Here is a 14,103-nt window from a genome sequence, read left to right on the forward strand (position 1 = left end):
GGCACACCAACTGTTACCTAAGCACTTCACTCTTCAAATCCCACACCCACACATTCTGAACTCATCTGCACCCAGATATGAATAAAGATGAACAGCATCTTGAGGAAATAGCTTCTCCATTCTCCAATGGCAAAAGCCATAGAGCAAACACCTCACAGTATCTGAGAGATTTCTCAGAGGAACAAGAAAGAACCCCGAAGCCACCATTTTGTCAGGAAAATCACATCCTTCCATGGCAACTTGCCCACCGGGGATTTGAAATCCAAAGGGATCTCAGAAGTCCTTTCTAATATTGAGGTTCTGTGACTTTTCTTTAAATGCCTTTTTTTTTTTTTTTTTTTTTTTTTTTTTTTACTAAATTTTGAGTAATTAGGTTTTGGTAGGTCAGCAGCCCAACTCAGTATTTCTTTATGGAGAATGGTTCGAGGAGACCTTGATGAAACTGGAAATGCTTGGAAATAGTCACTTGCTTGCATGCTGGGTAAATAGGAAAGCATGCTGACTATATTTATTTTACTATCATTATGTCTCCATGGGGTGGGCTAGTAAAAAAGTGCAAGCTGTTAACAGCTTGGTATATACATACACACACACCCCACACACAGTATACGCTAAAAGAGTTTATTTTTCCTTCATCTCAAACCATGACTGCAGAAAATCCCCAATACTCAAATGAATTTTCTTCCAAATGTTTGTTTCTAAAATGGATGCTGGTCAGTCCATTCATTAGTGTTCATTAATTCGACAAGCTATTAATGAAGGCCTACTATGTGTCTGACTGGTAGAGAACATCACATTCAAAGGTCTAAACACAGGCATATCTTTACTCAAAGAAATGCGTCACAAGGTAGGTAGGTGCCCGGACTAATCTAGAGTAACCTCCCATATTAATCATCTCTGGCTGCAGTAACAAAATACTATAGCCAAGGGAACAGCATGGCCAATGTCTTTTGAAGGATCCCTCCTTGGGCTGTAGATGGCCTTGTTCTTAATGTATCTGTATACAGATACATTATGTATGCTGTATGTATACATTATGAATACTGTCTCCTCACAAGACCATTCCTCAGTGGGTGTGGGTGAAAAGAGAGGAGGCCACCTTTCTGGTATCTCTTCCTATAAGGTCACTAATTCACGATGACGGGGCCACCCTCATGACCTCACCTAAACCTAATTACCTCTCAGATGCCCCATCTCCAAATACAGTCATGTCAGGGGTTAGGGCTTCAATACCTCTTTAATATCAAATGTGCTGTCACCTACAATGTCAATTCAGTAGATAGCGGTTTCAAATCCATCTCAGAAGAGCAGGACTGTGGTTCTTCTACGAGTTGGCTGTCGCTGTGGTGAGGGGTGAGGGCCCAGACACCAACAGAGGGTGAAAGCCACAGCAGCACCAGACACCTCAGTCCTGAGGACCCAGGTGGTTTGGGGTTTAGAGGAGGGTGACACAAACTCAGGTCAGCATCTAAAGCAGAAAACATAAGATCTCTTGCCGTGAGGTCAAAGATCCAGAAATGATAGGCTTCTGAAAATCAGGTGTCCTTACTTCAAGGCCTGCCTGCCTCTTTGAAGCTCCTCATGGTCGAGTTCAATCAGGCAATACAACAAAACAAATGAAAATAACACAAAATCAGAGTAAAAGCAAGATTCAATGTATGATACTAGGCCTGAGGTTTTCATAAAGCTGCCATTCCAGAGCCCTTTTAACCAGGCCTGAGGAAGTCGGCCAGCTGCATACTCCCCCCTCCGCTAAGGGAAAGCCGACATCCACCCGGCCCGGCCCCTCAACTAGAAATGCTTGGACTCTTCCAAGCCTGGATCACTTCCTTCAAGGCCCATATGATCAAACCCAGCCTGAAACTGACAGGATCAAAGAGGAGAAATTCCAGAAATCCAAGTGCAGGTTTTGACTCTGACGAAAACTTTGTGCAGCTGACTTCCTTTCCGACGATCCTCTGCGCCTCAAGGAAACAACCAGAACAAACCACAGAGGTTGAACGTGCCTTTCCCCAGGGTCCTGAGTCTATGCAGAAGCAATCAATAACTTTCAGCTGGGTCTCTGACATACAGACTTCCAGAACGGAATGTCAAGCTCCTTCATGTTTTTCACAGAATGAAGGGGGAAAAGCACTCCCACATTTCTCTTTCCCCATCTAGTGTCAAAATTAAAAGGCAGGTGAGGATATTCAGGGATCTTTGGGTGACTTAACCCACGCTTGGGGCTGTGCAAATGTATGGCTCTGCCACACATTCAGGGTCTGGGAATAATTCTAATGCGTGTCTGGTTCTTTGCAGGGGCTTTTATCTCCAGAGTCCAGAGGATCCTCACAGCAAGTTACACAAGACGAGAAATGTGACAGCCGTTTCGTAGAAACATGGGGCTCAGAGAGTTGAAGGGACTCTCACCTTTGGTCACACAGTTACTGGCAGAATCCTATTCAAATCCAGGAATTCCAAGTGCAGACTTTATCACTGTCACACAAGCTTGGGAACTAGAACTCCATTCTTCTGCAGGAGGCTGGCTACAGTCTGTGGATGTGTTCTGCATTTTGTTTTGTTTTGTTTTGTCCTGTTTTTAATTGAATTAGTTCAACCATTAAACATCAGGAGCTTTCACCTAACAATTGGGATTTCTGACTTTTTTGGGAAAATCAAAGCTCATATCTATCCTCAACATAGGCAACAGAGGAGTGGAGCTAAGCAGAGACCATAGCTCACTTCCCTGTGGATAACCCATGACCAAACATGATCAAAGACTCCCTCTCCCTCTATGGGCTCCCGCTCAGCTCCCGCTAGCTTGTTGTGCTATTCCCGTGTCCATGCCTGTGCTCATGTGACTTCCCTCTTCCGGTATTCGTCTGTCTCTCTTGCCAGTTCGGGGGGGTGTAGGTAAGCCATCTTTCTGAATTCAATTCAAAGGCCTCTGGCTCCATAAGGTCAGTTCCTCCTATCCCTGGAAGAACTCACTGGCCTTTGTTCAGGGATCTTGAATATTTTCTTGTGTTTATTTGATTACACTTGTTTTCATCGGTACATATTCAGTATTGGACCATGGTAGGCAAACAACAATGTATTGATCAATAATAAAAGCAAACAAGTAAGTAGTACCTACCATGTGCCAGACGTTGTTCCGAGCCCCTTAGACATCGGAACTCATTTAAGCCTCACAACGCTTTCGCATGGAGAAAATGAAGGCCTCTGAAAGTTTGAGGCATTTTCTCGGGGTCACTCAGCTTGCTGTTAAGTGGCAGAAGAAGAACTGGAACCAAGTCTGGCTACTTCTGGACAGATGGGTGGATGGAAAGCCGGAAGGAAGGGAGAGACAGAAGAAAAGAAAGAGAGAGGGAAGGAGGGAGAACCAGGCAGGTGAACATTCTGTGGCAGGAACTACAAGGCTGCCGGGGGCAGGGGCAGCTGGTGTGCTGGCAACTTTTAACAACAGGTTCTCTGGCAATAAAAAGCCCTGCTTTGTAGTGTCTGTGAGTTTCTGTGGTGTCAGTAATCCTACCAGAGGGGATTTCGGGCTACCAACATGATATCACTGAATGTAGAGGAGGAAGGAGGAAATGTGACCAGTTGTGGAACTCCCCAGTACCAGCCCCTCAGCTGGAACACACGAGGGGACAGGACATGCCCAGGAAAGTGACCAAGGATGAGACAGGCTGGACCAGGTGAGGCAGAAGCTATTAAACCATACTAAGGATGTAACTTTCTCTGGGCAACAAGGGGTGATTCTCAAGTTTTAAGCAGAAAGTGACACGTATCACAAGGTTATGAAGATGGGCACACATTCAAAACTTCAGGAACCCCTCCTTCATCTTTCCTACAACTTCCCTGACTGACAGTTATGGCCGCAAGGAAACTTATCAACTGTGCTACCCTTTTCCTTACTCTGTTCTACTTTGCATCAGCTACACGTCCTTTTACTACTACTCCTGACAACCACCATCATCCCCTTCTTCTGGGCTCCTAGAAGTGCTCTGAGTGTCACCAGTCTCTCAGACTGCAGAGTGTCTACCTATCACTACTGGTTCTGTGGCATGTCAGGGCCAGAAGGCCTAAGCAAAGAAGTGAGCCTGAACCAGGTGTACAGGCAAGCCATCATGGGGAGTATACATAAAACCATGTTGGATGTGCCCTTGACATTAAAGACCACAGAGCTGGTAGGGGCTCTAGAAAGCCTCAAGTTTACTGGGCAAGTAAAGCCAAGGACAGTCAACATAACTAGACCAAAGACATCAGGCTGGTTAAGGTCAAAGCTAGAAGCAGAATGATGTTTCCTGGTTCCCAGTTACATACTCTACCTGCATATCAAGAGGATGTTTTCTGAAATGTTGCTGCCCCCTGCACAGTCAAAGATTTTTTTAGTAGAGCTTTTTCCATGAGCATGTTCTACTTCACCAAGGAGAACAGGCAGAAACAGGGTGATCTCCAAGATCAGGGACATCCTGTCATCTTCTCACCACGTAGGACAACATGAACCATCTGTTTAGAAAACACTCTATGACCACAGTCCCCTCTCTATCACTCCCAGCCTTATCATCCAGCTTAAGAATTCTCCAGATCTGGACCTTTTCCGTGGATCTCCATCTACCTGCCTGCACTGAGGCCATTTCCTGATAATAAGGAAACCGGCAGGGAAAGGAAGTGAACCTTTCAAAGCCATTGTGGCAGCTCTGCTTTGGGGGGAAAAAAAAATCGTCGGAGGGGAGAACTTAAAACTTTCAGCTGAAATGCAATGCAGTCTGATAATTCAACCTCACTTCAGGTGAAAGTAGCCAAGGCTACAGGGCATGGAGCCAAGGCAGCCATTGGAAACTGAAATCCAGGCCAGTATTCATCTAGCCAGGAGCCAGAGGCTGCTGCTGCTCCAAGGAAGCTCGTTTTCTAGTTTTTACAAAGCCATCCCATAGCCTGCCTGTGCCCCAGACCTATGACTTTCTGCTAAAGGTGTTCTTACTTGCCAATAGCCATGCAACCACATCCCTGGGAATAGGGCAGGTAAAGTCAGTTTCCTGGGCCAGAAAAGTGAAAATTAGTCCAGAGAGGTAAAAGGAGCTAGGAGGACCCTGTTACACTTTGCCCACATCTGTTCCAATGCACATGTACAGTATTAGTTGCAGACGTTGAAGCATATGGGTTCGGGGTACTTGGGGGTCACAGATGTCTGAGGCATTTATCAATATAATTCCAACAATCTACAAACTTGAATGGGAAAAAAATCACAACATTGTTTACTAACATTGAACTACAATTTAGTATTTCATTCCATTACGAATGCAGGCTGCAAACCTGACATGTAGTAGCAGTACCAGCGATTTCGCCACTGATATAAATCAGATATTTTCATATCAGAACACAGCTGTTGTCATTAACTCGAGGCAGCTTTGCTGCTGTTCCCTACTTAGGAAAGATGGTAGCCATCCATCCCATCAATAGTTGTTACACATGCATTAGCAGGTCACGGTGGGGGGTGTGTATATGTGTGTGTAGTGTTATAATCGTCTGCATTGCTTTTTAAGCATTTAAACACATCATTCCTGGGTCCCTAAGCTTGGCGGACTGCCAAAGGGCTGCAAAGCATCAACGAGATGAAGAGCCCTTGGCCTGGTAAGTGAGGAGCCACATTAATAAGGGACAGGGGAATGTGAGTACGAGACCATGCCCTCTGTCTGAGCAGTTAGCTGGCCTGCCTTTGTGTTGACCTAGACCTTGAGGAATTATTTGGGCACATTATTTTTCCTTGTACACTTCTTTAGCTCTTTATCACTCCCATTCACTTTCTTTAGCCCCTGATTGCTATGCCCTTTTAATCTTATCCTTTAGGTTTGGCTTACTATCAAATCTCATTTAGTCTTTCTGTCCAATGGCTACGTTCTCTTCCTTCAGATGGTCTCTTTTCCCTCTTGGTCTTCCTCCCTTCCCCTCTTTCTCTCCTCTGCCTACTCTCTGCCGCATCTCGGTTACCTCTCTCTTGGCCCTCCCGACCTGGCTGGCTATCAGTCATCCCTCCTTCTTGGGTTCTGCAGTGCGTGCTTTGGGCACTTAGTGTCTACACTATTCCTTGCATTAGGGAAGGGAATTAATTTTGTCTACAGGGTGTGTTTCTAAGATACAACCAAAAAACAGACTGACCACCTGGGCAAAGGGCAACAAAACATTCCATGGTAAAGGGGTATCCTATCTTTGCCAACCCAAGCTTAAATATAATTTGTAGGAGAATGTTTGATAATCCCTGATGACCATATGCCTAAGGAAGGTCATCAGACTGGACAAGGAGTCTTCGCAGGGCATAAATTCCCAGAGTAGCAAAAGGAAAGTATACTGCTTAGTCACTGCTACCAGGGTGAGCCCTCTGTAAGCCGGCCTAAACCAGCATCGCTTTTCTAAAATCAGAAGTGATGAGGTTAGACCAGGGGAAAAGCCAGGGTGACTTCATGACCTTTGTGCTTTAGCTTTGGACAAACATACAAGCGCACTGTACCTCCTCCCGGCCCTCACCAGGGGAAATATTTGTCCTGAAATAGCCAACTCTCCCAGCAAGGTATTGAATACTCACATGTCACATGTAGACTGAAAATCCTATCAATGGCCTAAAAAAGAAAGGAAGAAAGAAAAAAAAAATGGAAAGAAATAAAGGAAAGAAACAAAGAACCTAATCTGCATTTGAAAATATGCTTATTTTTATTACTTATTGCTATTCTGTTTATTTATTTATTTATTATTATTTATTACTTATACTTATTATTATTCTGTGTTTGAACCAGGGTCTCAATATTTTTTTTTATTTGTTTCTAAGAAAAGACACAAATCTTTAAAAAAAAACCTAAAAACTGAGAGTGTAGTGACACTTCATTGGACAGTTGCTAACATAAAAAGCAGCTCAGAGAATTTAGGATAAACTGAAACCACAAATTTTATAAACTTCACTGATCTGTTCTTTGATCCTCTTAAAGAAAGAAAATCTATTTTTATCAGGGTGGTTCTTTTTCAATATTTGTTCATTTATTTATTTTAAATGAATTATACCACCCTTACGATGAACTCATCACTTTTAAGAGAATCATCTGTTCCAAACCTGTTAGCTCTTAGTTCCTCATAGTTCCCAACCACTTGTAGAATAAAGCTCCTCAAAGCCACAATCTGAAGATAAAATATTAAATTTATTGCTCATATGGAATATTCAAACTTAAATATAAATTAAGATTTCAGATATTTATTTAAAATAAAATCTATGAGGGTAAAACTTCTCAGGTTCTTCTTAGAGATATTTTTTCCCCCCTGCCAACATCTTTTTCCAAACTCCACAGAAACTCATTATGTGGCTTCTCTTGTTACTAAAACTAGGTCAAGTTCAGATTCTCTGGTCCTTGATTATGTTCTTATTTTCAAATATCTAACCCAGACTGAGAATTTTAATGCATGCTATGTATCGCATCAATGAGTGTATTCACTGTGTTCTGAATAAAAGAGCTTTGTTTTTTTCATAAACTTTCCCCCAGAACATGTTGTTTAACACGTAATTGTGATTTTGCCAACACACTGACATCAGTTTATACAATTTAAGATAAATACAGGCAGAAGGAATTGTCCCAGCAGAAGTGCTGCGTGGACCCTTTAAAACCACACCGCACAGAAGCCACAGTATACTGGGTAGGGAGGATGCCTGCAGTGCCCACACATAAACAGGATGAGACTCCAGCTAAGTCTCCTATCATCCCTGAAAAGCTGTGAGTTGGGAACCAGGATGTCTGCCCGGATCAAAAAGGATTCTTCTTCCTGTGGTTCCTAAAAGAGAGACCATTTCTTTTGGATTTTGTCATACCTGATTTCAAAGTTCTATCTTTTTCCCTCTCACATTGCTGTAATCTAACTAAACCAGCATCTCCACTTTCAGAAGGCTACTCTTCTGGGATAATTTGATTTTTCATGGTTCTCCCTGAAGCTTAGGGTAACTATGCATATTTTTTTCTGACTTACATAAAACAATATTCATTTCTAATAAATTCTCTAGAAAGTGAATGCTTTGCTTGAGATAACTGGGGATTCTGGGATTTAGATCGGTCAACCCAACACAGATGGCAATCTAAAGTGATGGGTAGGCGGGGAAGAGGGCAGAAGAGCATCAGTGCAGGCTGTCCATGGCCATTCCCGTCAACCCAAAGCCCATTAACAGCCAAACCTCCGTAGACCCCCACCCCAGGTTCTTGACAGCACTGTTCCCCCACCTCCAGCTTTTCCTCCTCCACCCCCATTCCCTGCCTTTGGGCTTCTGTCTTGGCTTGCCACAACATCAGGGATGGAAATCCTATTCCAGGCGACATAAAAGACACCAAGTTTCCACCATCTGTCTGCCTGTAACTCTTACCCCTCATGTGATTCTGAGAAACAGGCTTTTCCCAGTCCCCCTCTCTGTTTACTCCAGCTGACTTTTTCTTGATTTGTCTCCAGGGGCAGGACATCCTGATACTATTACTACAGAGAAAAAAACAGGGGTTGTTCTTAGAAACCACAATTCTGTCCTACAAGAATGCCTAGAGGTATATGGAACCCTTATGCTGTTGGAGAGGGTCCCTTTGTTATAGGGGCTCAGTGGGTGAGGAAGCAACAATGAACTATTTTTACCCTTTCTGAGCCCCAAGTATATCTACTAGAAAGATACTGTTTTGCCTCAGATTTGCATCAACCTGAGGTTTGACCTGAGAGTCAGAAATCCAGAAAAAATAATCCCGAATCATTTCATTGTATTCAGGAGGATTTCTCTTGTTTTCTCAAATACTTGGGCATGAGGCCAGACAGAGCTATTCAACTTGACGAAAAGACTGCTAAAATGATTGAAAATCCATTTAATTTTATTTAGAGTCATCTAAAGGTTTGCATGGTTAGTTAGATTCTGTTAATCTGAAGGTGTGTAAGTATTGGGTTACAATTTTTTGCAAATGAGGCACATTTGTGATGGTTTATCCATTATATGATTGTTACTTTTCCTGCTTATGCAGACTGAGGCATTTATGAAAAATAGAGAAGTAAACTTTTTTTTAATAGACAAGTTTTTCCCTAATTAATTTTAAGATAATGAAAAACAACAGCAGTGAATATAATCTATTTTTGCATCAATATAGTTTATTTTGACCAAGAATCAGAAGACAATGCTTCTAGTACTAGTTATGCTGGGAACACACTGGTAGCCTTGAGCACATCACTGAATCTCCTGCCTCAAGACTGGGAGCAGTGCTCTCTGAGGTTCTGTTAGCTCTAATATTCTGTCATTCAATCACTAAAAAGGGACTCATTTGCCCCCCCAAAAATGCCTACTGTTTGTGACTACAGAATCTCCCCACAACTTTGAATCTCCCCCATCTTGCCATTTCTCTTCATATTTAAAAAGGGAATGTCTACCAAAAGTTCCAGAAAAGAAGTCCATTGCCAGTAGACATTTCCCTAATTTACTTCCAGTACCAGGATCTCATCCTACCAAGATGCACTTCAACAGACTCCAGAGGATCAAATATGCACCATCAGGCTCCCCATCGTCACAGGCAAGGATAGACACTTACACAGTATGCCCCTGGGGTTTGGAGTAAAGAGCTGGAGCCCTCACCCATACTCTCTCATGGACAAAAGAACTTTAGTACCAAATGGGGCGGAGACCTTGGGGGGCACACCCAGTGTTCTCTACCCACAAACTAACCAGTTTCACCACTTATTGGCTGGACAAGGAGCAAATAACTTAATTTCTCCGTAGCTTAGTTTTCTTCCCCACAAAACGGGAAAAAAACCTGGACTTTGCCATTCAGGGTTGTTTTAAGAGTAAAACCAAAAACAGTTCACGCAAAATATCACAAGTCGTGCCTGGCTCAGAGTAAGAGCTCAATAAATTTAGCGCTGATTATGACTGCTACCTGTCTCGGGTAGCGCAGCAGCGGTGGAGGGGGCGAGCAGGGACACTTTGGTGAGGAGTCCAAGTTTCCCTTCAAGAGTTACAAGAAGGACCTGCTCCAACCTGTTTCTGTGGGCAAAGGGAAGTGGTCTGAGCACAAACCCAGGTAATAAGCATCAGGAAAGAAATGGAGCCTGGGGTGTCCGTAGCTAACTTTCCCCGGATGAGGGACTTAGTTCTGGGATCCTACCTCAGGTATCCAGGTAATTCGGCAGAAGCCAATGCTCTATCCCTCGCGATGCCTGGCCTGTGAGGGTGTGGCCTTTGTGCTCAGGAGCTGCACCCGGAGTCTGCGCTGAGGGAATCCCCGTCCCGCTCCTTGGGGCTCCGAAGCTTGCCGCGGGGAGACTGGGAGCTCACTGCTCCAGGGGTGCCCCAGGAGCGGAGTGACCGACCTCAGGACTCCTCCGCGGAGCCCTGACGAGTCGACGTCTCTTCCGGAAGGGTCTGGCCAAGGCGCGGGGCCCGAAAAAGGGGAATGCGCTGAGCTCTGCTCTCTCCCCGCTGGTTACAGGAGAGCAGCAGACTTCTATGGGGCGACCGCAGAGATGGCTGTGCCCCTAAACGCCTGCACGTGGGAGGCCCGAGCAGGCAGGGCCAGAGGGTTTTCAACAGCTCCAGAACCCACGCAACCTCCAAATTCTTCTCTGGGCCAGTAGGAACCGGGAACCAGACTCTCAGCCAAAGGCGCTGCTTGGAGAGGGGCGTGCACCTCCCCCAGAGAGAGAAGGGTTAAAAGAGGTGCTTGCAGGCCTTTGATAGCCCAGTCTGTTCCCCAGCTGGAAAAACAGAGCCCAGGGACTGCCCGTTCTTTGCAACCGCAATCTAGGTCCCCTCCCGCAGATGGTCTTCCATTCCAGATTGCTGGGGTGCAAAGGAGGAAATGAGCCTCGCCTTCCCGCATCCACCAAAGCGTCTGGAACAACCAGAAGGATCTACGTAGTGTCCAAAGGTGGACAGACCCACCTCGGCCCGAGGGCCCCGACCCTGAAGCCAAGTCTTCCCTCACCTGATGTCCACACCCCCTTTCCTGCCCCGCACGCCCTCCAGCTCTGCGCTCTGGAACCTCCTGGAGCAGCGTGGGACTCCCCCACTCCCTCGCTCCTCCCAGGTGCGATTTGCGGAGGGGCGGGGCGGGGCGGGGGGAGGTGGCTCTCACTGCAGCCTCCGCCCCTGCGCTCTCCTCCAAACGGTTCGTACCCCAGTCTACTCGCCAGGCGCTGGGGACTCCCCCCTACCCAGCACACACGCCTCCCCTGGGGGCCAGGAATCCCCTTCCCATGCTGCGGCTGTGCAGACCTCTTTGACTCCGAGCGCCTGGCAGGGAAGATGGGCGTGGGTCTACGGACCCGACTGCGGAGGTGGAAGGGTGTATAACTGGGTGCCGGAGAAAGGAGGGGACGACAGTCCTCTTAGAGCCAGAAAAGGCATCCCTGGTCCATGATCCGACCACTCAGTCACCGCCTAAGATGCCAACGCATTCAGAATCTCGCCTGGAGGTTTGTTTCTCCTGGAAAGGAAGATCGCCCCATCCCAGGCACCCAGAAGCCTGCCTTCCCAAGTGCCCCTCGGGCCCTGGCATTCCAGGGCTCCATTCTAGCTCTCTGCGCCTCCCCAGGTGCCCAGCTCCTCCCCCATCTGTATTTACACACGGCAGCCAGAGCCCTCCAGACTCAAATCCCTTTTCCTGCAAGTCAGGTGACGGCTCGGGGCTGGCCCCTCGCCCACTTAAAAGCAGAGCCCTTTGGTAGCCTTTCAACCCGATCTACCCCCGACCCTCGGTTTCTTCCCCCACCCCTCCAGCAACATTTCCCTCCCCAGATGACTTACTTCAACCCACCCGGATCTGCACTTGCCGTTCCCGCGGCACACAGCCGCAAGCCACTCCAAGGGTTTCATTACCGAGTTGGGGATGGCATTCGCAAGGATGGACCGGCTCCTGCCGTGCTAGAATGAGCCCCAAGGGTAACCGCAGCCTTCCTCCTACCCCCACTTCCCACCCCTCCTATTTTATTATCTCTGGTCCTATCCAACCCCCACAGGCAGGGTGAGCACTGCTGGGTCCCAAACGCTCGCCTCTCTAGCGGGAGCTGCAGAGAGTGAAAAGTCGACTAGCAAGAACACCGAGAGAGAAATGGGCAGATGCAAACGTCAGGGGGTGGTAGTGGGGGAGGACTGGGGGAAGGGCGCACGCGAGGACTAGACGTGCAACTTGCACAGCACGGGGTGAGCACCGCGCAGGGAGGGGGGCACAAAAGTTTGCAGACTATTGCACCGCAGCCGACTGCACGCGAACAGAGGGTCGACTCCCCCTCGCCAGGAGGGGTCTCTTCCAGGTTCGGCGTCAAGGGGACCGGGGGTTTGGACATGGCTCTGACCTAGAGTGATAGTTCTCCTCTACTTGTTACGGAAGGGAGGGCCTAGGCACCAGGGCAGAGGGACGACACCGCGCTTTGCGAAAAGCAACAGGCGGCTGCACCTTACCTTGCGCCAGTCCCGGGCCGGGGTGGCTGCTCCATCCTCGTGGCGCAGGGAGGAGGCGTTGGATGCGTATGGCTGGGGGTGTGCGCTGCCAGAACTGCAGCGGCCGCTCTTCCCACCTCGCTGCGAGCCGGGCTACCCACCCCGAACCCGGCCGGCCCGGAGGGCTCGTTCCGGGTCGCCGCGGCGGCGTTAGTGCGCGGCGGCTGGAGCGCGGGACGCGGGCAGTGCGTGGCTAGCTGGCGTCCTCCCGCGCCTCCGCCGAGCGAGGGTGCGGCCCCGGGCGGCCGTGCAGAGCACCGCTGGGCTCCTGCTTCTGCGGCGGCTGCTGCAGACCCTGCGCCCGGCCCCGGAGCCTCGCAGGAGGAGGAGACAAAGACGCGAGGGAGGCGAAGCGCCGCTCGCCCAGATGCGATCGTCTCAGTCACTAGAGGGGAATCGCCTCCAAACCCGGGCTGGGATGAGGGAGGAGGGGCGAGGAGGCAGGGGACTGGAAAAGCAGCAGGGAATGAACGTGACAGTCGGAGACCTGCCGCCGCCTCGCCCGCGCTGCCCTGTCGCCACCCGGGTGGAGGGTCCGGAATGGAGAGGGAAGGCGGGGGCTGAGCGTTTACTGCTGGAGGAGATGAGTTGAGGTGGGAGTATTCGCTCCCTCCGCCTCCCATGCCTGCCTTCCTCGCAACCAACACCCTCCCCCCCACCACTACCACCTCCCGCCCGCCCCGCCGGTGCATAGCTCCACTCTCAGGAAGCTATGGCCCCATTCTTTCTCCTGTTTTTATAACTACTGAGATCAAAGCTGAATAAAACTGGCAGAAGCAGCGTAACATGGTGAAGGGTTGATTGTCCTCTAATGGGGAAAAGGTGGATGCTTAAAATCTATTTGACAAGTGAATGTCTACTGGGTGCCAAGTACTGTACTAGGCTGTTCTGGGGTAAGATGAATAAAGTGAGATATACCCCTCCAAGGCTCTATAATCAAATACCAGAATGGTCCCCTGCAGCTCCTGAAGTCCAAAGTTTTGGGGATGAGTTGTGGCCCCTCATCCCCACCCCCAACCAGTCCAGTTTCTTAAAGCAGAAGGTGCTAGGAGAATTGAATTTGCCTTCCCATTGCAGGGATGACTCTGAATGTACAGCCAAAATGGAGTGTATAGTGTATATAGACCCTAAGAAAGTATGTGTGTGTGTGTGTGTGTGTGTGTGTGTGTTAAGATTAAAGCAAATTACTGCTTTTAGAAGTTTTATGTCATGACTTAAATTATTCATCAGATCTGCTCCTAAATAAAGAAATGAATAAACAAACAAACAAACAAGAAATTTGGGCCAGATGAAATCTGTTTTCCAGCATCTACAGATACCATCTTCTCTGACAGCCCGTTTCCACAGCCCTAACCTCTTACTCTAGGCAGAATTGCTTCTCCCTTTCTCTTCGCTGTCACTATCCTACTTGCCAATCACTTGCAGAATTCACACAGTACAGATTTTTTATAGACTTCTATTGCCTTACTCACCTTTTTTTTCCTCCTTTTTCAGGATTCCCCTGCAACATCCAGCCTTGTTTTGTATGTAGCTAATGGGTACTCAAGGAAAGCTTAACCAATTGAAGGCTGTTTTCTCCTCTAAACACAGCTAAATCCCAGTGTCTCCAGAATTAAGGGAACTTGGGTGATGAAATT

At 47.6% G+C, this 14,103-nt stretch overlaps 1 protein-coding gene across 12 annotated transcripts in view; it reads right to left on the minus strand.

Moving 5' to 3' along the window:
* Positions 1–13,117, minus strand: part of LRRC3B (leucine rich repeat containing 3B) — an 88,673-nt gene extending 75,556 nt beyond the window's left edge. For 2 of the 12 annotated variants that reach the window (XM_032325907.1, XM_032326182.1), the window contains exons 1-2: positions 12,428–13,100; positions 6,563–6,596 (exon numbers count right to left, since the gene is read on the minus strand). Coding sequence is in view for 1 of the 12 variants with exons in the window: in XM_032326498.1 (XP_032182389.1) it covers positions 6,566–6,596; positions 12,428–13,089 (693 nt within the window). In the remaining 11 variants the exon portion in view is untranslated. Of the gene's footprint in view, positions 1–3,115; positions 4,412–6,562; positions 6,597–10,133; positions 11,404–11,773; positions 12,406–12,427 lie in introns of those variants that run through there. The other 10 variants (XM_032325565.1, XM_032325829.1, XM_032326113.1 and 7 more) reach the window with 9 other exon arrangements.
* Between the last annotated feature and the right edge of the window lie 986 nt (positions 13,118–14,103).

The sequence above is a fragment of the Mustela erminea genome, chromosome 1 (genome assembly GCF_009829155.1).
Source record: "Mustela erminea isolate mMusErm1 chromosome 1, mMusErm1.Pri, whole genome shotgun sequence".
Taxonomy (NCBI): domain Eukaryota; kingdom Metazoa; phylum Chordata; class Mammalia; order Carnivora; family Mustelidae; genus Mustela; species Mustela erminea.